Genomic DNA, 26,518 nt, shown 5'->3' with positions numbered 1-26,518 from the left:
AAAATTAAAATAAAAGGGCTGGGGATGTGTCTCAGTGGTTAAGCACTGCTGGATTCAATCCTTTGTACCAAGAAAGAAAGTATTCCTTATAAAGACCCTAATCAGCCTATTTCTCTGGCTTGTCTCTGGGCCAAACCTGCTCTCATACCTGTAGGGTTCTCAGGCATAATGAATACACTTTATAAAGAAATCTTGTGCTTTCTGGATCCATGAATTCCCATATTAGAAAATCTTCCGTTACAAAAGTTACAAAGGAGAACCTGTAAGAACAGCTTGCAGTTTTTGGGAATGATAGACTCCTCCCCAGTTAATATGGCTGAAAGAAAGATTACTGAATATTCTTGGGTTCATGGAGTGATGGATGCTTCAGAAAAGAAGCACAATGAGGGCCATTGGTTAGAAATGAAAAATGGGGCTAGGTACAGAGCTCAGTAGTAAAGAGTTTGCTTAGTTCCATCCCCAGCACCAATCCCCACTCCCCAAAAAAGAAAGAAACAAGAAAATAAAAATGATGTGATTCTTCTATTGTCTGCTTCTTCCTCAGCAGCTCTTTCACCCCTCAGATAGCCTTTCACCCTTTCTCTTCTGATTTCCTCTTGATTTCAGGTACCTGTTGCTGTGTGTGTGTAGGAGGGAATGCTGTCCCCAGAATTACTAGTGTCATATGCTACTCCTCTCCCTGACTTACCCATTGTCTCTGTAATGAGAACTCTTAACACTAATTTCAGCTTGGAGGGCGTGCTGGGTGAATGGGTGTCTCCATGTGTGCTTGTGTGCTATCCGTATCCCTTTGCATGACTGAGGGAACTGTCACTTCCAGAGGATAGGGACCATCATTAAAGCATCTAATACGTATCCTATTTAATGTAGGGGCTTAATAACTATCTATGGAATTTAATTGTTAGTAATAGAAAGCAATGGTTGCAAAAATCTGAACAAAGCAATATACCAGAACCCAAGCTGTGGCCCATTTACTCCTGGCAGTGGGAGCATGTTGATTGGTATCCTCAGAAACCAAGAAAAAAGGCTACCCTTTGAGGAATCCATAAAGGAGGAAGCCTGAGCAGAATTCAAGGCTATCCCTGGTATGAACCCAGGGCTCATGGGAGCAGCCCACAGTAACCTACCCCGAAAGGTTATAAGGTTATGGGGCCTCATCAATGAAAATATGTTGATTTTCTAGAGCCCTCCTATTGTACCTCTCAAGTTTTCTCCTTAGCAAAATTAAGAAGAGATCATTAAGAACAAATTAGCATATATATAAAGTAGTTAAAATCCTGAATAAATGCATGTTGAATTGCTTTTGCCAATTACTTTTGATTATTTATATCAGCATGATGTCCCATTAATAAACCACAGTAAAAATGTAATAGTAGCTAACATGTTTTTAGTGCGACTTAGTCCAGTATCCTAACAATTGCATTTTGTGTATCACTTCATTTAACCCTCACAGTAATTGCTTGTGAGGTGCAGATACTGTTATTCTCCCCACACTGCAGATGTGGAAAATGAGTTTTAGAGATGTTAATTAATTTGCCCAAGGTGATATATCCAGTGAGTGGCTGATGCAGGACCGGAAGCCATCATTCTCCACCCTGTATGATAATGGTAATAATCATCATAGCTGCCCCTCTTCTTAGGTGAGGCTTCATATATTTGCTGTGATCACATTAGTTTGTGGAGTTTTCTGCTCTTCATGCCCATTTTTACCTCATTTACTTCCTTTCTACAAAGAGATCCTCTTTAGAGAGCCAACTAACCATGTGTCCCTCCTCTCCACCCTAGGGTGGGCCTGACCACAACTACACCAAGGAGAAAATCAAGATTGTAGAAGGAATCTGCCTCCTCTCTGGGGATGATGCTGAGTGGGATGACCTCAAGCAGCTGCGCAGCTCCCGGGGGGGCCTTCTACGGGATCATGTGTGCATGAAGACAGACACAGTGTCCATCCAGGCCAGCTCTGGCTCTCTGGATGACACAGAGACAGAGCAGCTACTGCAGGAAGAGCAGTCTGAGTGTAGCAGCGTCCATACTGCAGCCACTCCAGAAAGACGGAGCTCTCTGCCAGACACGGGCTGGAAACATGAACGCAAGCTCTCCTCGGAGAGCCAGGTCTAAATGCCTGGGTTCTCTTCCCTGCCTGCCTGTCAGTATCCTCTAATGGACTTCCAGTCCTGTGCTCGCTTGTACAGCAGGCCTCCTTCCTGTGTGCTCATCCTCCTCCCACCCCATAACTTCTCCTAAGTCCTCCACCGGAGCTGTTTTCCACCTGAGTCCATAACTACCTGGCTACAAGAAATGAGGGCACTTCTCAAGAATTTAAACCTGGATTTTACCATGAACCTCACCTCTTGCACTCCGTCCTGGGCCCCCTGAAACTTGGCTCAGTAACAATTCCTTGCAGGGTAGAGCTCCACCTCCCTTTCCCCTGGTACCCTCAGTGACTGCCCCACAGCACCAATGGAGCTGATGATGCAAGACTGTCCTCTCACCCATCACAGCTAGCATGACGGCTTCTCAGAGAACTTGCCCACCAGGGGTTGGGGCAGGGGGTCATGGGTAAAGAGAGATGGATAGAGACTAGAAGAAGAAGGAAGAATCAGCCCAGCTGGTCTGGGCATCCTGGGAAACCTCCACCTTTGGGGGTTGGTAATATGAAAAAGCTTTGGGGATACTTGGGCTTGGGTGTCTTGTCCATTGCTGGCAGTGGACATCATTCTTGCCCAGGAGTCACTGCTTTGTCAGCTACAGATACTGGTGAGACATGGATGTGGCTCAAGCTGTTCTTCCTCCTGCTGGAATGTCTGGAGTCTTTTCTACCTTAGATGACTGGGGGGTCCTCATCATATGGACACTGGCTGTTAGGAATTCTCTCCTGGTGCTGCCACTGGCCAATCCCTTTCCTAAGTCTTTTAAGTAATCAGGTTGTGAGCCAGTGGCTTCGTGAATGTTGGACCTGGGGGCTGGGTTTCTAAAATGTCTAAGCTCTGTCTAGACCAAACATAGCATCCCACCTAAATTTCAGTGTCCTGCCACTCTCCCCAATTCTCTGGGATTCTGCAGGAAGATATCCTATAATGGTAGTCTTTCAAAGGACTGGACGTTTTCATAAATGATCAGGAAGAGAATTAGAGACATGGGATACCCAGGGGCTAAAGAGAAATATCACGGGGTTGAACCTCCTATGTTCCTTCTCAAGTACTCAGATATCTGAGTTCATGGACAGAGAGCCTGTGACTCTGAGGTGGTGTGGTTCCTATTCCAGAACTCTTCTCAGCTGTGACTTACTTTCCATGCTGAAATACCACCACTTGGTTCATGCTCATCTACATCAAGGGTATGTGTCTCAGACTTGTATCAAGGAATTGAGTTTTTGCTGCCCTGAAATTTTCCCCTAGTTCTTTACTTTTTGAGAGGCTTGGTTTGCTTTTTTCTGACTTAGCCTTGTGGCACAAGCAATCTCCAAAGTCCTGCACCGAGGAGGACTAAATGAAGATGCAAAGGGGTGAACATATAGTAGGCTGGTAGAAAGAAACAAATGAAGCCCTCCCAGCCCAGGGCAGACCCAGGCCTGTTCTCCCTAGGAATTAAAAGCAGCAGGAGAGGATGATGGGGCTGAAAATGGAAGGGAGGGGTTTTAGGAGAAGTTTCTTGATTTGAAACATCTCTTATGGTTACTAGTATTGAGAAATCAGGGGCCAAACTGTGGGTCAAAAGAGGACAAGATTAAATCTTTTCTAGTCAGTTCTTAAAAACAAACAAACAAACTCTAGAGACAGATGCTGCGCCTTCAGCCATGCTCTCAGTAGCCAGCCCCAGGTCTGAACCTATACAAACAGCCAGGCCAGGCCAAGAAGGCTTTTCCAGTGCATCAAGTGAAAAAGGTAAGGTGCCACTTCTGGGCGGAAATGGGGACATTTCCCAGGAAGTAAAAGAAGAAGCATTTGAGTCTTCATATTCTTAGTTGGGAAGGAGGAGAAAGTAGAAAAGTGGTCTTTTCTTGATTGGACAGGGGAAGGTTCTTATTGCACTTGGGCTGTTCAGAATGTAGAAGGACATTTTTGAGGAAATATCTATTTGAGCACTGATTACTCTGTAAAAAAGCAAAATCTCTCTGTCCTAAACTAATGGAAGTGATTGTTCTGCGCTCATGTGTAATGGTTTTAACGTTACTCACTGGAGAGATTGGACTTTCTGGAGTTATTTAACCACTATGTTCAGTATTTTAGGACTTTATGATAATTTAATATAAATTTAGCTTTTCTTAATTATCTTGCCTGGCTTGGAGTCGTGACTAATCCTACACCCGCTCTGTCTGGCAGACCCATGCTGTAGAAAACTTGCTTATCAACATCACCTCTGAGTTCTATGGGGGTTTGGGAACAGTGAAGAGCAATAAAGGGTATGAGGTTCCTGGTGGAGTTTCAGCTCAACTTGAGGAGACAAGTCCAGACAAGTTCTTCAACTTATAATACCCTTGTTTCTTCTAAAAGAGGGATGATAGGTTTCATCTGGAGTGCCAACTCATTAGTTGGTAGTAGCTGCCCTTCCACACCAATGGGAAGAGTGTCATGATCATTAGTGACATCTCTAGCACTGGAAGGAAATGTCATGGCATGTATACCATGCGTCTTCTATTTCTGTTTTAGATCTTTGAGGACTTCAGTGTCACAAAACTTTGATCTTGGCACCTTTTGTAGTTACTAAGAATGGAACAAATGATAATTAAGATTCCATTTACTTGCCAGGTGTGGTGGCACACACGTGTAGTCTCAGTTACTCAGGAAGCTGAGCCATGAGGTTTGCAAGTTTGAGGCTAGCCGGTGACAATGTCTCAAAAAATAAAAAGGGCTGGGGTATAGTTCAGTGGTAGAATACTTGCCTAGCATGTGCACGGCCCAGAGTTTGATCCCCAATACAAAAAAAAATCCATTTATTTTAAAAAGCTGACATCTCATAGCTTATCCAGCATATCTTAAGACTAGAACTAGAAGTTAGGGATTCTTTCTGAGGTTCTCTAATACCCATCAGTGAAAATTGGGAATCATGCTAGTCTCGAGGCTAGGTTAGATTAGATTAGAATTTAATCTAGCATAGATTAGAATTTGATGTTAAGTCTCAATAGTTTATTTTCTAAACCTAAATCATTGATAAAATAATGCCCCATTCATTCATTCATTCATTCATCCATCCATCCATCCATCTCTTACTATAGGCCAGGCCCATGCCTAAACAAAACAGTTTTACAGAGCTTAAAATCTAGCAGCATCACTAACACTCCCCCACCCCCTGCAAAAAAAAAAAAAAAGAGAAATAATAAGAAGAAAGATAATGAAAGCAAGAAAGACAGAAGTCTCTCATATGTAAGTGACAAGAGATCTAAGTAGAAAGTATAATTTTCCCCAGTTTTGGCAAAAGCCAGGGTGCCAGAACAAAAACAAATGGAATAGTTCAAGGATAGCCATCTCTCTCACCCCCATTAATCTTTAAAAGCAAAGCAAAACAAAAACAATAGAAAAGCGGGAATCTTGAGGATAAAGAATTTTGAGGATAAACCTAGGAAAACCAAGGATAAAACAAGGTCTGAGAATTCCTTGCCTGGTTCTCTGGATATAAACCTGAAACTGATAAGTAGGCAGAAGGTGGATCAAATCCTAAAAACACTAGACATATTTTCTCAAACAAAATTCAAAATAAAGTCACTGCCTTTCTGTGTCATCTGAACAAATTGTGGGACCTAAGATAAAAAGATCTCCAACCCACATGTTGACGCTGACCAGACCTTGGCCTGAAGAAGACTAAAAGGCAATAATGAGCATGGTCAAGAGCTGGGTGTGCAAGAGTTCTAAGTGTAATGCACTGACACTCAAAGGTATCCAGAAAGCTTTGGTTTTCAGATTTCTATTTATGGGCATAATGAATGATAAATGAAATATGGCTAGGGATATAGCTCAGCAGTAGATGGCTTACCTAGCATGTGCAAGGCCCTGAGTTCAATGCTCACCCCTCCGCACATACCACAAAAAAGAAATAAGTGGTTGGGTCCTTTTCACAATGAGGAAAGTCTATGTCTTTTTTTTTTTTTTTTTTAATGGGAAGATGGCTCCACTTCCCATATGATCCACTTAATAGGATGTATGTTTGGGGATGTTTTAGGCAGTCTGTTGAAACAGTCCCTTACTCTCCTATTTATTTTCTCTCTGGACCATTCTCCTGTTAACTAGCCGGCAGAAACTAACAAAGCTCAGTATTGGCAATGGTTTTATATCTAATCAAGGCTTGAATTCCCAACTTTGGACTACTTGGCTTGGTGTTAAAACAGACCCAGACAACCTAATAAAGGGTCTAAGTTGAAACCCAAGGCTAAGTTAGCCCCAAGCTGCACAATCTGCTTGTTTCATTTTATAGACAGAAAGCCAAGAACTCACATATCCTGTGCTTCCCAATGGTTTCCCTTCCATTCTTAAAAGCTTGTTGATAGCCTGCTAATGAGGTCCCTATCTCTCCCTACTGCCTCCTTCCTCTTTGGTGGGGCTGATGTTTCTGTGGTCAAAGTTCTTGGACAGCCTGCATTTTGGAGTCTATGGAAAATGGGGAAATGGCTATGAGAAAAAAAAAAAAAAGGCTCCTCATTCTTTCATTCAACCACTACCTATTAAATGCAATCAAATGCAAGCTAGGATAGGTTGGAGGCCAGTTAAAGCACAAAACCCATAGCTATTTGAGCTCTGTATTAATATTACCACTGCTATCTGCTGGGACTAATGCAGGGGCACTTGGATTGAAAGGTGAAAGGAAGTTTCATCACTGAAGCTGCTCCTCTTAAGCTAGAAATATGGATCAATGTCCTATGGTGGGGAAGCTTCAACAAGAATGCAGCAGGAGATTGCAGTGGAATAAGTACCTGTCCCAACCCTAATAGTGGCTTTTTTTTTTTATAAAGAAATGTTTAACAGTTACTCAGCAGCCACAATGTTTGACATCAGTTTCCTGCTTCCAGTTGCAAGAATGCTGCAATCTCTAATGCCTGCTGACCCATCCTCCTTATGTAGAATTATTGAAAGAACCCTGGAATGACACACATGGCTCTAATAAATACACAGATAAATGCTCTTTGATAATAATCCTGGACTGTAAAAGATGACTGGCAAAGCTGGGCATGGTGGTGCATGCCTTTAATCCCAGGAACTCTGGAGGCTGAGGCAGGAGGATTGGAAGTTTGAAGCCAGCCTCAGCAATTCAGCAAGACCCTGTCTCAAAAAAAAAAAAAAAAAAAAAAAAAAAAAGGATTGGAGATGCAGCTGAGTGGTATAGCACCTTTGTACTGGTTCAATCCCCAGTATGAAGAACAAACATTAATTGAACACCCACTATGGGCAAGGTACTATATTAGGTTTCTATGAGGCCCTTTTCCTCCATTATCAGAATTCATCTCCCACTCCCTCTTTCTGCCTACTACTCTGTTCTAACTACACTGGTCTCCCTGTTTCTCAGACCTGTCAGACATGCTCCCAACATAGGGCCTTTGTATAGCCCTTCCCTTTGCCTGACACTTTCTTCCCCTAGATGTAGTCATGACTAACTACTTAGCCTTCTTCAGGTCTTTGTTCCAATCTCAGTGAAACCTAAACTAACCAACTCATTTAAAAAGTATATTCTTTCCTCCCCCATTTCTCTATCCTTTACCCTGTCTTATTTTCTCCCTGTTGCACATATTATCTAATAACATACTATGTGTTATTTATGAATTGATTGTCTATGTCTCTTTACCATATGTGAGCTCCATGAGCGAAAGGAAGTTTTGTTTTGTTTTGGTCTATTTGTTCACTGATTATTCCAAGTACCTAGAGCAGACCTTCTATATACTAGGTACTTAATAAATATTTATTAAATGAATGAATAAATAAATGGATTCAGGCATCTAATGCTCATCTTCTACTAGGGCTACATCCCACTGGTTCAATACAAAAAAGGATTTTGCTGGGCTGGAGTTGTAGCTCAGTGGCAGAGTGCTTGTCTAGCATGTGTGAGACACTGGGTTCGATCCTCAGCACCACATAAAAAATAAATAAATAAAATAAAAGCATTGTGTCCATCTACAACTAAAAATTATTAAAAAAAAAAGATTTTGCCATCTTATTCTAAAATTCTCTAGGATCCAGGCTGCACACATCCTTTCTGAAGCAAATTACAGGTCACCATCACCCTCTCCTTAAATGTAATCTTCAGTATATTTCTAATGAAATTTAAATAAAGTAAACATGCCAATGGCCAATGACTGAAGAAGACTATTTCTGTAGAGTCCTTGAAAGTTACCATTTAGTTTGGTTCCTCTCTTAAGTGTTAATCTGTCCTCATCTCCCATCTTTTCACTCTCTCCACTTTTTTTCCCCTTTTATAGTTTCATTCACTCTATAGAAATGATCCCCAGATATCTATCATTTGAGTCTTTATTTTCCCAGATTCCATCCTGAATTTTCTAGGCTTGCTTAGAATTGGTTCCATCTGAATGTCTCATTAGTACCTAAAGTAAACAAGTCTGAAACTAAACTCTCTGCCTTCCCCTTGGGACAGCTTCTCTTGACTTTCTCCTTCCATTTGGGCAGTAACTGCCCTCCAAGTCCCTAGGCTCAAATCCTGGTACTCTTTTTGACTCATCTTTCTAAATGGGACCCATCCTTGCCTTTGCACCTAATCTAATGGATTGCTAAATCCTTCATTCTTTCTTCAATCTATTCTCATCCTTTTTACTGCTGTTATCTCATATCAGATTTCAAATTGGGCTTTTAGCTCTAACTCATTTTTGATAATCAAGCTAATTAATTTTCCTAAAGTACAGTCCTGATTTTTGTCACTCTCTTGCTCAGAAACCTTCAGTAGCTCCCCACTAGCTATTTATTTAAAGTAGAAATTCTTTGTCTTGGTATCCAAGACCCTCCAAGATTTATTCCTAAATTTCTCAATTTGTATTCCACTGCTTCCCACCATGAATCTTGTCCTAAAATCAAATCCACGTATTCAATCCCATATATATAAAATGCACTTTCTGTCTCTTGATCTTGCTGCTTTTTTGTGTGTGCTACTAGACATTCTCCTTGCTCCATCTATTGAAAAAAAGTAACACCCTGATTGGAGGGAAAAACCCTTCTCCTACCTTTTCCTTCCTGCTGAATTCAATCCTTTTCAGTTTCTTATAATTCCAGGAATGTTCTAACTATTTTCAAGCATAAACACACATACATTTATAACTATATATATTAAATCATTCCACATGAGCTTTTCTGCAACTTGCCTCTTTTCAATTAAAAATTAAAATAGGGCTGGGGATGTGGCTCAAGCAGTAGTGCGCTCGCCTGGCATGCGTGCGGCCCGGGTTCGATCCTCAGCACCACATACCAACAAAGATGTTGTGTCCGCCGAGAACTAAAAAAAATAAATAAATATTAAAAAATTCTCTCTCTCTCTCTCTCTCTCTCTCTCTCTCTCTCTCTCTTTTCTCTCACTCTCTCTTTAAAAAAAAAAAAATTAAAATATGTGCACTTTTTACTCCAGCACACATAAATTACTCTTTTTCCAAATGTTTCCTACAGGTGGACATGTGATTTCCAGGAGCTTCAGTAAACATTCTTGTGCACTTTTATTTGAATACTTGTATAGATTTGTACAATAAATGCCTAATAGTGGTATTATTGGCCAGAGATTCTGTAGATTTTACATTTTAGTAACTGCCAAATTGTCCTCCTAAAAGTTTTCACCAAAAGTTTGTTGTTCAGGGGATTGAACCCAGTGACACTAGACCACTGAGCGACATCTCCAGCCCTTTTTATTTTGAGATGGGGGTCTCCCAGGTTGTGAGGCTGGCCTCCTCCAGTCTCTAGGATTACAGGTGTGCCCCACACCTTGCTGCACCAGTTATACGCTTACCAATAGAGCATCTATTTTTCCACCCAAAGATTGTTGAATCTTTTTATCCTTGTCAATTTGATCAAAACAAAACAAAAATCGTATTATTTAACTTTTACCCACCCCACTCCATCACTTAAAGTGTTTGTAAACTATATGTCCTTTAAGTCTCCAAAGTCCATTTCTTTCATAGATCCTCTCGGTCAACTTTTTCCCTTTGATTAATATCAGTGGTTTTTCACTTATGTAGCTCTCATACTACTTTGAATTCTAGTGATTTGTCTATATGTTTTACTCATCCTACTACTGTAGATCGCAAAACTCCTTGGAAGTAAAGATCCAACCTTATAGAAACCTTGAAAGTACAGCTGATCCAGAATTTTGGAGACTGTATTAACCAAGCTTCTCATTATAATAAAAGGAGTATTAAGCATTTGCAGAATGCACTGCAGTTCATAAACCCCTGTCCCAGATATTCTATTTATTATACTAAATCCTTACATTAAGTTTGTAAGGAAAATATTGTTATTCCGTCTTACAGATGAGGAAGCTGAATTCCAGATTTACTGAGACAAGTGATTTGCTCAGAGCAGGTCAAAACTGGAACTCAGTGTCCTGGCTCCAGTGGAATCCACTGGAATCCAGTGTCACTGCTCTTTCCACTACTTCTCAGAAATCTCTCGTTTTCCCTCAGAACCTTAACTGCACAATCGACATTTGGTGAATTCAGTGGCTCCAAAAAATAAAAAGTCATTTGTTGATAGCAACTGTAATTAAGTAAAACAAACATGCTGACGGCCCTGAATGCACAGATCTACACACATCTTCTTTGGGGATGGTCAGCAGCTTTCCCTCCAGCCACAGGCTCCCGACTTGGAAAGGAAAGGCAGCATTGGGTTCTCAGGAAAACGCGGCTGCGCGCGGCCCCTTTAAGACTGCAGGCGGCGCGTGCCCGCAGTACTTTCAAATGGACCAATAAAAGGGCGATGGGCGGTCCGTCGAGGACCAATAAACAACGAGGACACTGCGGGGTGTGCGGCGGCCCAAGCGGTTTCAAACGGCTTAGAGAAGGCCCCTCGGTTCTGACCCGACGAGGTGAGTGGGCGCTGGGCCAGACCCCCAGGCATAGGCCCGTGGATCTGGGAGCCGCGCGCGCGGGCGCGCGGAGGGTCCCAGCACCCCGGGCGGGGGCTCCGCGGACGCGCGCCTTCCTTGCCTCGCGAACCCGGCAGGTCTGAGGCGGCGAAGCGGGGCGGAGGCCGGGGAACCCGCGGCTGGCAGGGCGGGGGGGGGGGCGTGGGCGCTCGTGCGGTGGAGGCCGGGGCAGTGATTCGGGTGACCGGAGCGCGCCGCAGCGGGGCGCGGGCTGCAGCGCAGGGGCACGCGGGCGGCGCCGGGCCGTGCTTGGCCGCTGAGGTGTTCCGGGGCTGGGGCTGGGGCGGGGGCCCTGCGAGTCGGCCCTACCGGAGCGCGCCTCGCGTAATTGTCGAATGAATGAATGAGTGAGAGTCGCCGAGGGCTGTGGTGGTGGTGGAGGGCCTGGTCGCTTTGGAGCATGACAAGGACGGTGGTACCGGGGCCTGCCCTCACACCTGTGTCCCTACCCGCTGCGATTTTAACGATTCTGATCATTCATCGCTCCGCCCTTACATCTGGCTGGCTCTTTCAAAAGGTGTCAGTAGAGTTCAGGTATCTTTCCAGCTCTGAAGGTTGGGGGGACCAATACCTTAGCCAGCAGTGTGGGTTAAGCAGGCCTTGCTACTTAAGCTGGGGGCTTGGTAAACTGGATTCTTACTTTTTAGTTTTTATTCTCTAGCTGTTGAGGAGCCACCTGCTGTCGTGGTAATTGTCGGGCAGGATTTAATGCTTTTCGTTTTGTTTCTTGCATAGAAAACCAGGAAAGAGATGTTGCCAGAGTGGTGGCTGTGTGTTAGCAAATATATTCGTGTTGATGAATCTTAATGAGTTTTTCATTCAGTATCAATAGAGAGTGGAGGTTTTGCAGAACTTGCCCCAAATTTATGCATGGCTCTAATTTAATTGGCTCTAATTTAATTCTCATGGGAACCAAGACATCAAATCTTGGCCCAGATATGATTCCTGTCTTATATTATACATAATTATAGTAACTGAAAATTCATTTTTGGAAAGGTGAGCTCCTCTTTTTCTCCATTTTCATGACCCTGAAAAGTCCTTCTTTGACCTAAAGAGCAGATAAACTAAGTTAATGACATTTTGAAATTTTTCTTGAGTGGACAAACTGCAATGTTGTTATGAAACTTAATGATATAGGTAAAGGTGAAATCAGTATATTTTGCCAACATAAATTCAACCTGGTTGGTAAACTTGCAAATAGAAAATTTTACACAAGTTTTTAAAGGCTGTTCACTTAAGGCAAAGGCATTCCATAACAATTAATATGCCTTATGCTTTATAGTTCATTACTTTTAAAGTTTTGATCATCAACTTTGAATTATGAACAGTGATGTATGGTAATTCCATCATAAATACAGTGTACTATGACGGTTCACTTTTAGCAGCACTTTTAGTTGGAGAAAATATGAGTAACAATATTAACAAACACCTGTTCTAGGTTTTGGGGAAACAATTAAAAATGATTAACATCTTTAACAATACATTTGAATAGTTTAAAAATATTGATAGGGAATGAAAACTTTATATTCAAGTAAAGCTAGACTCTCTTATGCTCCTTGGACATAATGGGGACTCATTCAACAAATACTGAGATTGATGTCTGCTTGATGTTTAAACATTGTTCTAGATCCAGGAAATGCACTGGTGAGCCAAAAAAAGACAAAGCCCCTGACCTAAGGGAGTTTGACAGTTTTATCTTTCAAATAGTTAACTGTAGCACATTGTAGTTTCTATAATCCCTCAGTCCAGTCCTGGTCCTTTAACAAAATAAATTCCCAAATACTCTTACTAGCAGTAGCTAACATTTACTGAATGCTCATTGGGGGTTACATTTTATCTTTTTTAATCCTTTCAATGTTTCATACATGAGGAAACTGAGGAAGGTTATCCAACTTGCTCAAAATAATATAACTAAGTGATAGAAACTGAATTTGAATTCAAGTTTGTTTCTTTTTCTTTTTCTTTTCTTTTCTTTTTTAATATTTATTCTTTAGTTTTTCGGCGGACACATCTTTGTATGTGGTGCTGAGGATCGAACCTGGGCCGCATGCATGCCAGACGAGCCTTGCTACCACTTGAGCCACATCCCCAGCCCCTCAAGTTTGTTTCCAAGGTCTTATTTTTTTATTTTTTATTTTTTTTCAATTGTAGATGGACCCAATACCTTTATTTTGTTTGTTTGTTTCTTTGTTTATTTATGTGGTGCTGAGGATCAAACCCAGTGCCTCACACATATTAGGTAAGTGCTCTACCACTGAGCCACAACCCCAGCCCCAGGGCCTTATTTTTTTTTTATGGTTATACTATATGAAGTAATGAGCTCTGTTAAAGACAATTCAAGAGCAGATTTTGGATAGAACTCCTCCCCCTTTTAACACCTTTTATCAGAGATAAATGAAATATGAATGACAGACATAGTTTTTTGAAGGGCAGGCCAAAATTCAGTGTTTACTATGTAGAAAATGAATAGCTGTGACATTGGGTAGGGTTAAGGGGCCTTTATTTTTATGTGGTGCTGAGGTTTGAACCCAGGTTCCACCCGAGCGAGGCGAGTGCTCTACCTCTAAGCCACAATCCCAGCCCCAAAGAGACATTTTTCTAAATTACCAATTAGAGTAATACCCTTGTCAACAATCATCTCACTTTCCTCTATTTATTATTATGTGATAGGTCACTTATTGTTTGCTTGTGTCAGATTCCCTGACAGAAAAAAAAGCACAACATATTTTTTTTTCCTCTTTGAGTTTACCTCAATATGTCAAGTAGTTCCTGGAATAATGTAGGTGGTCAAAAAGTATTTAGCATGTTTGAGACTGTGGGTTTGGTCCCCTTTGCACCACCACCACTGCAGGGAAAAAAAAGTATTTGTTGAACAAATGACCAAAACTAGTATAGTCTTCTCTATGTGATGAAGTAATACAGTATATACTAAACAGTGGGCTGTCTCAGTATCTTATCTGTCTATCCATCTATCTGTCACAGAACTGGAGACTGAACCCAGTGTGAATCACTGAGCTACATGCCCAGCCCTTTGATTTTTTTTTTATTTTATTTTTTTAATTTTGAGACATGGTCTCACAAAATTGCCCAGGCTGGCCTTGAACTTGGTTTCCTTCTGCCTCAGCCTCATGAGTTGCTGGGATTATAGGTGTGTGCTTCCACACTCATCTTTTTTTCCCAATTTAAAAAAAATTAGTCTAGTTTTGGGGGGCACTAATTAAATATATTGTAGGATATTCTGCTGGGATTTCTCTGAATTTCTTTTTTCTTTGTGATTAGACTGAGGCTCTGGGTTTTTGGTAGGAAGACTACAGAGGTAAAGGACCATTTTTACCTCATCTTATTAAGGGTACATACTATCAATATGATTTATGACTTAATATTGACTTCAGTTACGGGACTGAAGTAGTGTTTGTAAAGTTTTGCCACTGTAAAATTACTCTTTTTCATCTTTTTCTATACTGTGCTCTTGAAAAGGAAGGCACTGTGCAGCCCACACTTAAGGAATGCGAGTTATGTTCCTTGACTTTTAAGGTGGAGTATCTGTACAATTTATTTGGAATTCCAGATAGAAGATTTGTCTCTCCCTCCATTTATTTATAGAAGTATTTATTTATATCACTAAAGGCTCAAGGATATTTATTTTATATTTTGGGCTGCATTCCAATACTACTATATGTTGTTGCTCAAATTGTTCTAGCTTAGTCTGTTGATGACTGTTTTAGTTGACTTCTAGTCTATTCCCTTCTGACATATCTGTGTTGGGGGGAGAGGGGTGTACCCAGGGCCTTGTATGTACTAGGCAAGTGCTAAGCTACATCCCTAGACCTTTTTTTTTTTTTTTAAACAGAGTCTTGCTGAGTTGCCTAGACTGGCTTCAAAATTACAATCCTTCTGCCTCAGCCCCCTGTAGCTGGATTTACAGGCATGTGCAAACACTCCTGGCTCTGTATATGTGTGTTCATCGATTGATGTGCTTGATACTTGAGTACTTTCCTGTACTGCAAGATGCTCTAGGTTCCTCTTGTATATTTCCTGTACCTGAGTCAGTATTTTATTGGAGAATGAAATTTTATTAGAAACCAAGACCTGGGAACTAAGTATTCTCATTGCTGCTGGGATATCATTTTTTTTAAGCCTTTTAAGTTGACAGAGCAAGCAAATTACTCTATTTTGGATTTTATTTTATTTTATTTTTTATTTTTATTTTTTTTATTATTTTTTTATTTTTTTTATTGGTTGTTCACAACATTACAAAGCTCTTGACATATCATATTTCATATATTAGATTGAAGTGGGTTATGAACCCCCAATTTTACCCCAAATGCAGATTGCAGAATCACGTCGGTTACACATCCACAATTTTACATAATGCCCTATTAGTAATTGTTGTATTCTGCTACCTTTCCTATCCCCTACTATCCCCCCTCCCCTCCCCTCCCCTCCCATCTTCTCTCTCTACCCCATCTACTGTAATTCATTTCTCTCCTTGTTTATTTTCCCATTCCCCTCACAACCTCTTATATGTAATTTTGTATAGCAATGAGGGTCTCCCTTCATTTCCATGCAATTTCCCTTTTCTCTCCCTTTCCCTCCCATCTCATGTCTCTGTTTAAAGTTAATCTTTTCTTCCTGCTCTTCCTCCCTGCTCTGTTCATAGTTGCTCTCATTATATCAAAGAAGACATTTGGTATTTGTTTTTTAGGGATTGGCTAGCTTCACTAAGCATAATCTGCTCTAGTGCCATCCATTTCCCTGCAAATTCTATGATTTTGTCATTTTTTATTGCTGCATAGTACTCCATTGTGTATAGATGCCACATTTTTTTTATCCATTCATCTATTGAAGGGCATCTGGGTTGGTTCCACAGTCTAGCTATTGTGAATTGTGCTGCTATGAACATCGATGTGGCAGTATCCCTGTAGCATGCTCTTTTAAGGTCTTCAGGGAATAGTCCAAGAAGGGCAATAGCAGGGTCAAATGGTGGTTCCATTCCCATCTTTCCCAGGAATCTCCAAACTGCTTTCCAAATTGGCCGCACCAATTTGCAGTCCCACCAGCAATGTACAAGTGTACCCTTTTCTCCACATCCTCGCCAGCACTTGTTGTTGTTTGACTTCATAGTGGCTGCCAATCTTACTGGAGTGAGATGGTATCTTAGGGTGGTTTTGATTTGCATTTCTCTGACTGCTAGAGATGGTGAGCATTTTTTCATGTACTTGTTGATTGATTGTATATCCTCTTCTGAGAAGTGTCTGTTCAGGTCCTTGGCCCATTTGTTGCTTGGGTTATTTGTTATCTTATTGTCTAATTTTTTGAGTTCTTTGTATACTCTGGATATTAGGGCTCTATCTGAAGTGTGAGGAGTAAAAATTTGTTCCCAGGATGTAGGCTCCCTATTTACCTCTCTTATTGTTTCTCTTGCTGAGAAAAAACTTTTTAGTTTAAGTAAGTCCCATTTGTTGATTCTTGTTATTAACTCTTGTGCTATGGGTGTCCTATTAAGGAATTTGGAGCCCGACCCCACAATATGTAGATCGGAGCCAACTTTTTCTTCTATCAGACGCAGAGTCTCTGATTTGATATCAAGCTCCTTGATCCATTTTGAGTTAACTTTTGTGCATGGCGAGAGAAAGGGATTCAGTTTCATTTTGTTGCATATGGATTTCCAGTTTTCCCAACACCATTTGTTGAAGATGCTATCCTTCCTCCATTGCATGCTTTTAGCCCCTTTATCAAATATAAGATAGTTGTAACTTTGTGGATTAGTCTCTGTGTCCTCTATTCTATACCATTGGTCCACCCGCCTGTTTTGGTACCAGTACCATGCTGTTTTTGTCAGTATTGCTCTGTAATATAGTTTGAAATCTGGTATCGCTATACCGCCTGATTCACACTTCCTGCTTAGAATTGCTTTTGCTATTCTGGGTCTTTTATTTTTCCATATGAATTTCATGATTGCTTTATCTATTTCTACAAGAAATGCCGTTGGGATTTTGATTGGCATTGCATTAAACCTGTAGAGAACTTTTGGTAATATCGCCATTTTGATGATGTTAGTTCTGCCTATCCATGAACAGGGTATATTTTTCCATCTTCTAAGATCTTCTTCTACTTCTCTCTTTAGGGTTCTGTAGTTTTCATTGTATAAATCTTTCACCTCTTTTGTTAGGTTGATTCCCAAGTATTTTATTTTTTTTGAGGATATTGTGAATGGAGTGTTTTTCCTCATTTCCGTTTCAGAAGTTTTGTCGCTGATATGCAGAAATGCCTTTGATTTATGCGTGTTGATTTTATATCCTGCCACTTTGCTGAATTCATTTATTAGTTCTAGTAGTTTCTTTGTAGACCCTTTTGGGTCTTCTAGGTATAGAATCATGTCATCTGCAAATAGTGATAATTTAAGTTCTTCTTTTCCTATTTTTATGCCTTTAATTTCTTTCGTCTGTCTAATTGCTCTGGCCAGTGTTTCGAGAACTATATTGAATAGAAGTGGTGATAGAGGGCATCCCTGTCTTGTTCCAGATTTTAGAGGGAATGCCTTTAACTTTTGTCCATTCAGAATGATGCTAGCCTGAGGCTTAGCATAGATAGCTTTTACAATGTCAAGGTAAGTTCCTGTTATCCCTAGTTTTTCTAATGTTTTGAACATAAAGGGATGCTGTACTTTGTCGAATGCTTTCTCTGCGTCTATCGAGATGATCATATGGTTCTTATCTTTAAGTCTATTGATGTGGTGAAAAACATTTATTGATTTCCGTATATTGAACCATCCTTGCATCCCAGGGATGAATCCTACTTGATCATGGTGCACAATTTTTTTGATGTGTTTTTGTATTCGATTTGCCAGAATTTTATTGAGGATTTTTGCATCTAGGTTCATTAGAGATATTGGTCTGTAGTTTTCTTTCTTTGAGGTGTCTTTGTCTGGTTTCGGAATCAGGGTGATGTTGGCCTCATAGAATGAATTTGGAAGAGCTCCCTCTTTTTCTATTTCCTGAAATAACTTGAAAAGTATTGGTATTAATTCTTCTTTAAAGGTTTTGTAAAACTCCGCTGTATACCCATCCGGTCCTGGGCTTTTCTTGGTTGGTAGTCTTTTGATGGCTTCTTCAATTTCATCCATTGATATGGTCTGTTCAAATTGTGTGTATCCTCCTGACTCAGTCTGGGCAAATCATATGACTTAAGAAATTTATCGATGTCTTCACTATCTTCTATTTTATTGGAATATAGGTTTTCAAAATAATTTCTAATTGTCTTCTGTATTTCTGTAGCATCTGTTGTGATATTGCCTTTTTCATCCCGTATGTTAGTAATTTGAGTTCTCTCTCTTCTTCTCTTCGTTAGCATGGCTAAAGGTCTGTCGATCTTATTTATTTTTTCGAAGAACCAACTTTTAGTTTTGTTAATTTTTTCAATAGTTTCTTTTGTTTCAATTTCATTGATTTCCGCTCTGATTTTAATTATTTCTTGCCTTCTGCTACATTTGCTGTTGTTTTGCTCTTCCTTTTCTAGGGCTTTGAGATGAAGTGTGAGCTCATTTATTTGTTGGTTTTTTTCTTTTTTTGAGGAATGACCACCAGGCGATGAATTTTCCTCTTAAAACTGCTTTCATTGTGTCCCATAGATTCCGAAATGTTGTGTCTGTATTTTCATTTATCTCTAAGAATTTTTTTATTTCTTCCTTTATGTCTTCTGTGACCCATTGATCATTCAGTAACATATTGTTCATTTTCCATGTGATGTAGGATTTTTCCTTCCTTCTTTTATCATTGATTTCTAGTTTCATTCCATTATGATCAGATAAAATGCATGGTATTATCTCCACCCCTTTATATTTACTGAGGGTTGCCCTATGGCATAATATATGGTCTATTTTTGAGAAGGATCCATGTGCTGCTGAGAAAAAAGTATATCCATTTGATGATGGTTGATATATTCTATATATGTCAGTTAAGTCTAGGTTATTGATTGTGATATTGAGTTCTATAGTTTCTTTATTCAACTTTTGTTTGGAGGATCTGTCCAATGGTGAGAGAGGTGTGTTGAAGTCACCCATAATTATTGTGTTGTGGTCTATTTGATTCTTGAACTTGAGGAGAATTTGTTTTATGAATGTCGCAGCACCATTATTTGGTGCATAAATATTGATAATTGTTATGTCTTGTTGGTGAATGGTTCCTTTTAACAGTATATAATGTCCTTCTTTATCCCTTTTGATTAACTTAGTCTTGAAGTCGATTTTATTCGATATGAGGATGGCCACCCCTGCTTGCTTATGAGGACCGTGTGCGTGGTATATTTTTTCCCATCCTTTCACCTTCAGCCTGTGTATGTCTTTTCCAATCAGATGTGTCTCCTGGAGGCAGCATATTGTTGGATTTGTTTTTTTAATCCATGATACCAGCCTATGTCGCTTTATTGGAGAGTTTAAGCCATTAACATTCAGAGTTACTATTGATATATGGTTTGTACTTCCATCCATGTTTGATTATTTATCCTTTTTTTAAAAAAAAATTTAGTTTGTTTCTCCATGATTATCTTTCCCCTCGCCCTCTGTCTTTACCGAGGCACTTCCCACTGGTGGTTTTGGTTATTGTTTTTCATTTCTTCCTCGTGTAGTGTTTTGCTCAAAATGCTTTGCAATGCTGGTTTTCTGGCTGCAAATTCTTTTAACTTTTGTTTATCATGAAAGATTTTTATTTCGTTGTCATACCTGAAGCTTAATTTTGCTGGATACAGAGTTCTTGGTTGGCATCCATTGTCTTTCAGTGTTTGAAATACATTGTTCCATGACCTTCTTGCTTTCAGTGTCTGTGATGAAAAATCCGTTGTTAACCTTATTGGTTTACCCCTGAATGTAATCTGTCTCCTTTCTCTTGTAGCTTTTAATATTTTCTCTTTGTTCTGTATATTGGATATCTTCATAACAATGTGTCTTGGCATTGGTCTACTGTGATTTTGTGTGCTCGGTGTCCTGTATGCATCTTCAATTTGTATATCTGTTTCCTTTTTTATTTCTGGAAAGTTTTCTGTAATTATTTCATTCAGCAGGTTACTCATTCCCTTGGTTTGAATCTCTGTACCTTCTTCTATCCCGATGACTCGTAAGTTTGGTTTTTTTATGTTATCCCTTAACTCTTGGATGTTTTTCTTGTGATTTTTTACCAGCCTTTCTGAGTTGGCTAGACTCTTTTCAAGATGATATATTTTGTCTTCATTATCTGACGTTCTGGCTTCTACTTGCTCCACTCTGTTAGTGATACTCTCAATTGAGTTTTTAATTTGGTTTATCGTTTCCTTCATTTCTAGAATTATTGTTTGATTATTTTTTATAATCTCTATCTCCTGATAAAGATGCTTAACTTCTTCTTTTATCTGTTTATGTAATTCATTCTCAATGTGTTCTTTCACTGCTTGAATTTCCTGTCTTGTATCCTCTTTAAGGTTCCATTCCATCTGTCTAAGGTGTTCCTTGAGTTCTTTATATGACCATTTTTCTGATGACTCTAGGTCCTCCTGAATATTTAGGTTGTCCTGCATTGTTTGTACTTCTTTTCTTCCTTGCTTTTTGAAGCTGCTCATGTTACTTCCTGTTCTGTTTGACTGATGAGTTACTGTTTACTCCTATAAATTTATTAGATGCTTGGGAGGAAAGGTATTAGAAGGGAAGGGAAGAAGTCACTAAAGAGAATGAGAGTAAGCAGGTAGAATTCAAGGAAGGGGGGATAAGATAATTTAAAAGAAATGAAAAGACAAAAGAAGAAAGAAAATAGGAAATAAAAAAAGAAAAAAAAATTTTTAAATAATAAAAAAATTAAAATTAGAAGAAAAATAATTTTTAAAAATTGTAAAAAAAATTTAAAAAAACAACAAGAAAGAAAAATGAAAATGAAAGAAAAACCCAAATCAAAAAAAAAAAAAGAGAAAAGAAAAAAAGAAAAAAAAACTAATAAATGCAGTCTTGGAGTTTGATTAACTTCTCTTCCAGTAGGTGGCGCTGTGCCCAGCAGGCCAAGTTTCTCCTGTCAATACGCGGGAACCAAGCACTGTGCAGCAGCTCCTCCCAGACTGGGCGAGTCTCCAATCCTGAGTGCCTAGGGCCTCCTCTTGTGTCTAGTCACTTCCCACTTTTCCTCTAGCCAGGCCCCTCTCACGGGTGCCGCTCACCACAATACTGGCTACACGCCAGGTCTGCTGCTCCCAGGAGCCCTGTTTTCATGAACGACTGGGCACACTCTTCCAGTTTGCCATTCCCTCAGACCCTAAGTTTGTAGAGCTTGGGGCTGAGAATCCTCAGCGAATTTTACTTGCCCTCCGGTAGCCACGCCCCCGGTAGTTGGTGCAAGAGACCTCAGGTGTCAGCCCTGGTGGGAGCGGTAGTTCCGCGCTGCGGGTCCCGCGCCACCTCAGATTCCCTCTGTCTGGCTATTGTGCTCACAGGAGAGCTGGGAGGGGCCCTTAAGGTTTCCCCGATGTGTGGAGAGGGAAGGCTAGGGAATTACACACCTGTAGCCGCAGGTTTCAATGAAGTTATCTCCTCCGCCGCAGTCTGATGACGTCGGTTCTCTGCCATGGTGGTATCTCTTGCAAATGGCGACAGTTCGTTTCCCTTTGCCGGGCGACCAATGCAACAGGTGGGTCCTTACTGTCTCTCCCAAGCCCCGTTTCAAACCTGTGGCCACTACCTATGAAGGCTCGGTAGGCATTTACCTCCGTAGGATGAGAAGGGCTGACCAGTTGTTTCAGCCGGATGGATTAGTGCTGAGTCACAGCTGTTTGTCTGCGGGAAGCAGGCGAACGGGAGCTTGAATTCAGCCGATCCGGGCTCAGTGTGCGTTCTGAGAGGCCCAGACTGTTCGCCCCAGATCCACGTCAGCTCAGCATTGCCTAGTGATCCTGAGATTCCAGAATCTCCAACTTACGTTTTCTTGCATGAAGAGCTTTACTTGGAAAAGCCCAATAGTAATTAGAAGTTCCGATCCTCTCACAGTCAACCGTACCATCATCAACTAAGCTTTGAAGGACTTCTTTTACTGACATAGCAGTAATGCCTTTCTCTTTGGGAGCAATCTTCTCCAAGTCTTTCAATTGAAACACATCTTTCATGGTGCGGGTAGCAGGGTCGGCGTGCGGGCCTACAGGATACCTTTTATAAAGGACATTCCACTAATTTAATCCCAATCCAAGTTTTTACAAGATTTCTGTTTCAAAACAAGTGGGAAGAAAGTGGGTGAACTGTCACTCAAAACTTCCATTAATCTGTCCTAGGCCAGCTGCTGACCATAACACAATAAGTGTAGAACTTGGTGGTATTCCCTCTTGTCATAAGCTTTCCAATTATTGAAAATTAAGTAAGTCCCGGCTCTCCCCGGCGCGCTGCTTGTGGGCCTTCCCGCCCCGCTAGGCCTGATCCCCAAGGGTCGCCGCACGGAGCTCCCCTGGCACACGCCCACCCAGACACACTCCACCACAAGCCCGCAGCCCAGGCCGGAGATCCGCGCCGGGTGGGTCGCCAAGGCCGCCCTCTATTTTGGATTTTAAATGTCCCCAAAGGGCTGTATCTTACAGATTTAGTTCCCAGTTAAGTTTTTTTTTGTTGTTGTTGTTTTGTTTTTTTTTGGTGCTGGGGATTGAATCCAGGGGGCCCTAGCCCTTTTTAAAAAGTATTATATGTCCTTATATGCACAAGGCCCTGGGTTGAATCCCTAGCACCCCCCCCCAAAAAAAAAAAAAAAGTGTGTGTGTATATTTTGTACCCAGGGTACTTAACTGCTGAGCCACATCTCTAGTCCTTTTTTTTTTTTTTTTGAGATTGGGTCTCACTGAGTTTCTTAGGTCTTCACTAAGTTGCTGAGGCTGATCTTGAACTTCCAAACCTCCCGCCTCAACCTCCCAAATTACTGGGATTACAGGTGTGTGCTACTGTGCCCAGCTAATTCCCAGTTTGGCAATCTTGAGAGCAGGTGGAAACTTTAGAGATGGGGCCTAGTGAGAGGTCTTCCAGTCATTGGGTGTGTGCATTTGAAGGGGGCATTTGGACCCCAGCCCTTACCCTTCCTATCTTGTACTTCATGGCTGTGAGGTGATATAAGTAGGCCTACAAGCAACAGGGCTAATCAGTCATGGACTGAAACCTCCAAAACTATGAGTCAGAATAAACCTTTTCTCTTTATTAGTTGATTTATTTGTTATAAGAGAAAGTTGATTAACAGAATAGTATGTATATATGTTAACCCCAGGTATATTAGAGGTATCTATAAATATTTTTTAAATGTGGCCATCTGTATGTATATTAATTTAAATATGAGTGCTTACAGATATCTCCAAATATGATTCATTACCACATGAATCATTCTATCCTCCTTCCCTTGCTAATATATGAATTTCTACTTCAACAGTGAAAAGCCTGGGACTTGTACCATTTATTTAGTTATTCAGAGTTGTTCATAAATCTGTGTGTGTATTAGAATTATTACTTTGGACTCCAATGGAAAACAATTTTAGAGTACAGTGCTTTTGCCTTTAGTTTTATGAATTCTACTTATTTCTGAAGTCATTTTAATCTCCTAAATGTCTTATTATTTTTTTGGTACTGGGGATTAAACTCAGGGCAGTCTACCAATGAGTTACATCCCCAGTCCTTTTTATCTTTTTGTTTTGAGACCATATCTCGCTAAATTTCTTAGGCTGTCCTGGCAATTTGTTGTCCTTCTGCCTCAGCTTCCTAATTTGGTAGGATTATAGGCATGTACCTCTGTTCCCATCCTTAATGTTTTTTTTAAAATTTGCACACAATAGGCCAGGTACAATACCGCACACTTATAATCCCAGCAGTTTGGGAGGTGGAGACAGGAGGATGGTGAGTTCACAGCCACCCGTGCATGGCAATAGCGAGGCTCAGTGAGACCCTGTCTCTAAATAATAGGGTTGGGGATGTGGCTCAGTGGTCGAGTACCCCTGAATTCAATCCCTGGTCCCCCCCCCCCATAAATAAAAATAAATTTGCACACAATAAAATTTACTCTTGTTAAAGTCTGTAGGTTTTGACAGATGCATAATGTTATTTGTCCACCATTATAAGATCATGGAGTAATAGGCAATGGTGCAGACATGGTCAGGTTCATATACAACCAGTTCCAGAAATGACATCAAGGAACCCTGATCACAAAGATGTGAGTCTATTCACAAAGGTATGCATCTCTTAAGGGGATAGGCCTTGAGAGGAGCATATGTTTTGCCAATAAATACAAGAAGGACCTGAAGAAGATGCAGGCCAACAGCACCAAGGCTCTGAGTGTACCTGCTCAGGCTGTGAAAGACCTCGTAAATCCCAAGGAGGTTAAGCCCAAGATCCCAAAAGGATGTTGGATGTTGAGGGCCACAGCGGATGTTGAGGGCCACAGCGGATGTTGAGGGCCACAGTGGATGTTGAGGGCCACAGCAGAGGATGACTCTTGGCATTCTGCCAGAAGGGAGTGGTTGAGAGGTGAGCCATTGAGATGATGATGGTTATGTTAAGCTGTGTATTCAGTTGTATATGAACCCCTGCTGTCCGGCAATAGGGTGGCTCAGGAATAGGGTGGTTCCTGCTGCCTCTGCCGGCCCGCCTGCTAGCCCGCTACTTTGGAGTTCTGGTTGAGTTCTCAAGGGGTGGTGGTGGGGGGGAGCTGGGAGAGTTCCCAGGGAGTGTGCATGGAGTTCCACAATAAAGTTTCCTGTTTGAACAGGAAGTGCTTTGTGGCACCTCGGTGATTTGTGCCCAGCCAGACTGCGGCAGTGGCAGTCTTTCCTACATTGCTAAAGGTTTTTGGCTTTGCTGGCCAAAGGCCAGTGTTTAGACCAAGGCCCATGCCTAGGCTGTACCTGAAGCTTCAGCTCTAACTTCAGCTTCAGGTCAGCTCATCTTTCCAAAGGTGTCCATGGAATCTCCATGATAAAGGCCTCTGTCTGCCAGTGTGATAACAGAAGGACTAGTGCAACCCCTGGGTGTTGTCTACCTGAGGTGGTTGTCCTGTGCTGTTAGTACAATTAAACTTGAGCTGGATTACAAAGAGAGAGAGGGCTCGGGTTGTAGCTTACTTAACAAAAAAACCTGTGAGGCACTGGGTTTGATTCTCAGCACCACATTAAAAAAAAAATAAAAAAATAAAGGTATTGTGTCCATCTTCAACAACAACAAAAAATTTTTAAAAAGAGACAGAATAGGTTCACTGCCCTAAAAATCCCTGTTTGCCCCTCCCTTCCTTGTAAATCCTGGCAACCATTTGATATTTTTGATATCTATAGTTTCGCCTCTTCTATAATATCATATAATTGGAATCATACTATATATACTCTTTTCAGACTGGCTTGTTTTGCTTCACAATGTAATTTGAGATTACTACATGTCTTTCTTGATAGCTCATTTATTTTTATTGATGAATAATAATCCATTTTATGAGACTTGGAATATAGATCAATGGTAGAGCGCTTGCCTTGCATGAATGAGGCCCTGGGTTCAATTCCCAGCAATGGGGGAAAAATGTTATGGGTATTGAAAAGTATCTTTATTTATTTATGTGGTGCTGAGGATCATACCCAGGGCCTTGCATGTGGTAGGCCAGCACTCTACCTATGGCTGAGCCACAACCCCAGCCCCCCAATTCCAGTTTTTGACAATTATGAACAAAGCTGCTGTAGATGTGCAGATTTTTGTGAGGTAGGTATAAGTTTTTAATTCAGTTGGGTAAATTTCTAGGAGCATAATTGCTGGATCATATAGTAAGAAACTCCCAGATTATCTTCCAATGTGACTATACCACTTTACATTCCTATCAGCAATGAATGAGATTTCCTGTTAGTCCACAGTCTTCTTTTTTTTAATATAAATATACACACACGTATTTTTTTAGTTGTCAATGGACCTTTATCTTATTTATTTATATGTGATGCTGAGAATCTAACCTAGTACCTTACACATACTAGGCTAGTGCTCTGCCACTGAGCCACAACCCCAGCCCCTGTCATCCCATATTCTTGACAGCATTTAGTTTTATAATTTTAATTTTAGTCATCCTAGTAGGTATAGCTCCTACTTTAAACATTTTTTTTGTTTTTCTTTTTTTTAAATTTTTTAAAAATTTATTTTCTAGTTGTAGTTGGACACAATACATTTATTTTATTTATTTATTTTTATGTGATGCTGAGGATTGAACCCAGGGCCTTGCATGTGCTAGGCGAGGGCTCTACCACTGAGCCACAACCCCAACCCAATTTTTTTGTTTTCATGACATTGACTTTGTTTTTGAAGACAATGGTAATTTAGTAAGAGGAAATTTTTAAAAATAAAATTTTCATTTTGGGGGCTGGTGCTATAGCTCAGTGGTAGAGTACCTGCCTCGAATATGTGGGACACTGGGTTTAATCCTCAGCACCACGTAAAAATAAATTATAAATAAAGATATTGTGTCCATCT

The 26,518-nt window shown here is 40.7% G+C and overlaps 3 protein-coding genes across 10 annotated transcripts in view; 2 read left to right on the top strand and 1 right to left on the bottom strand.

The window, feature by feature from the left end:
- LRP4 (LDL receptor related protein 4) overlaps positions 1–6,935 on the top strand; it is a 62,934-nt gene extending 55,999 nt beyond the window's left edge. Inside the window, exons 38-40 of one of the 6 annotated variants that reach the window (XR_014020694.1) lie at positions 545–606; positions 1,543–1,640; positions 1,786–1,890. Coding sequence is in view for 5 of the 6 variants with exons in the window: in XM_081282718.1 (XP_081138844.1) it covers positions 1,786–2,118 (333 nt within the window). In the remaining variant the exon portion in view is untranslated. Of the gene's footprint in view, positions 1–544; positions 607–1,542 lie in introns of all 6 variants that reach the window. The other 5 variants (XM_081282721.1, XM_081282719.1, XM_081282722.1 and 2 more) reach the window with 5 other exon arrangements.
- Positions 6,936–10,928: 3,993 nt separating this feature from the next.
- Positions 10,929–26,518, top strand: part of CKAP5 (cytoskeleton associated protein 5) — a 111,436-nt gene continuing 95,846 nt past the window's right edge. Inside the window, exon 1 of one of the 3 annotated variants that reach the window (XM_081279042.1) lies at positions 10,929–10,998. The gene's annotated coding sequence lies outside the window, so the exon portion shown is untranslated. Of the gene's footprint in view, positions 10,999–11,050; positions 11,136–26,518 lie in introns of those variants that run through there. The other 2 variants (XM_081279045.1, XM_081279046.1) reach the window with 2 other exon arrangements.
- On the bottom strand, positions 21,952–22,190 carry LOC308641802 (meiotic nuclear division protein 1 homolog; the record flags this gene model as incomplete). The annotated part of the gene is made up of 1 exon (XM_081280394.1): positions 21,952–22,190. Exon 1 carries the CDS (start codon positions 22,168–22,170, stop codon positions 21,952–21,954), a length of 219 nt encoding a protein of 72 aa, XP_081136520.1. The 5' UTR covers positions 22,171–22,190.

The sequence above is a fragment of the Spermophilus citellus genome, assembly GCF_964194105.1.
Source record: "Spermophilus citellus genome assembly, chromosome: 2".
Lineage (NCBI taxonomy): Eukaryota > Metazoa > Chordata > Mammalia > Rodentia > Sciuridae > Spermophilus > Spermophilus citellus.
The sequence above is the reverse complement of the archived record's forward strand: the minus strand, read 5'-3'. Positions and strand labels throughout refer to the sequence as shown.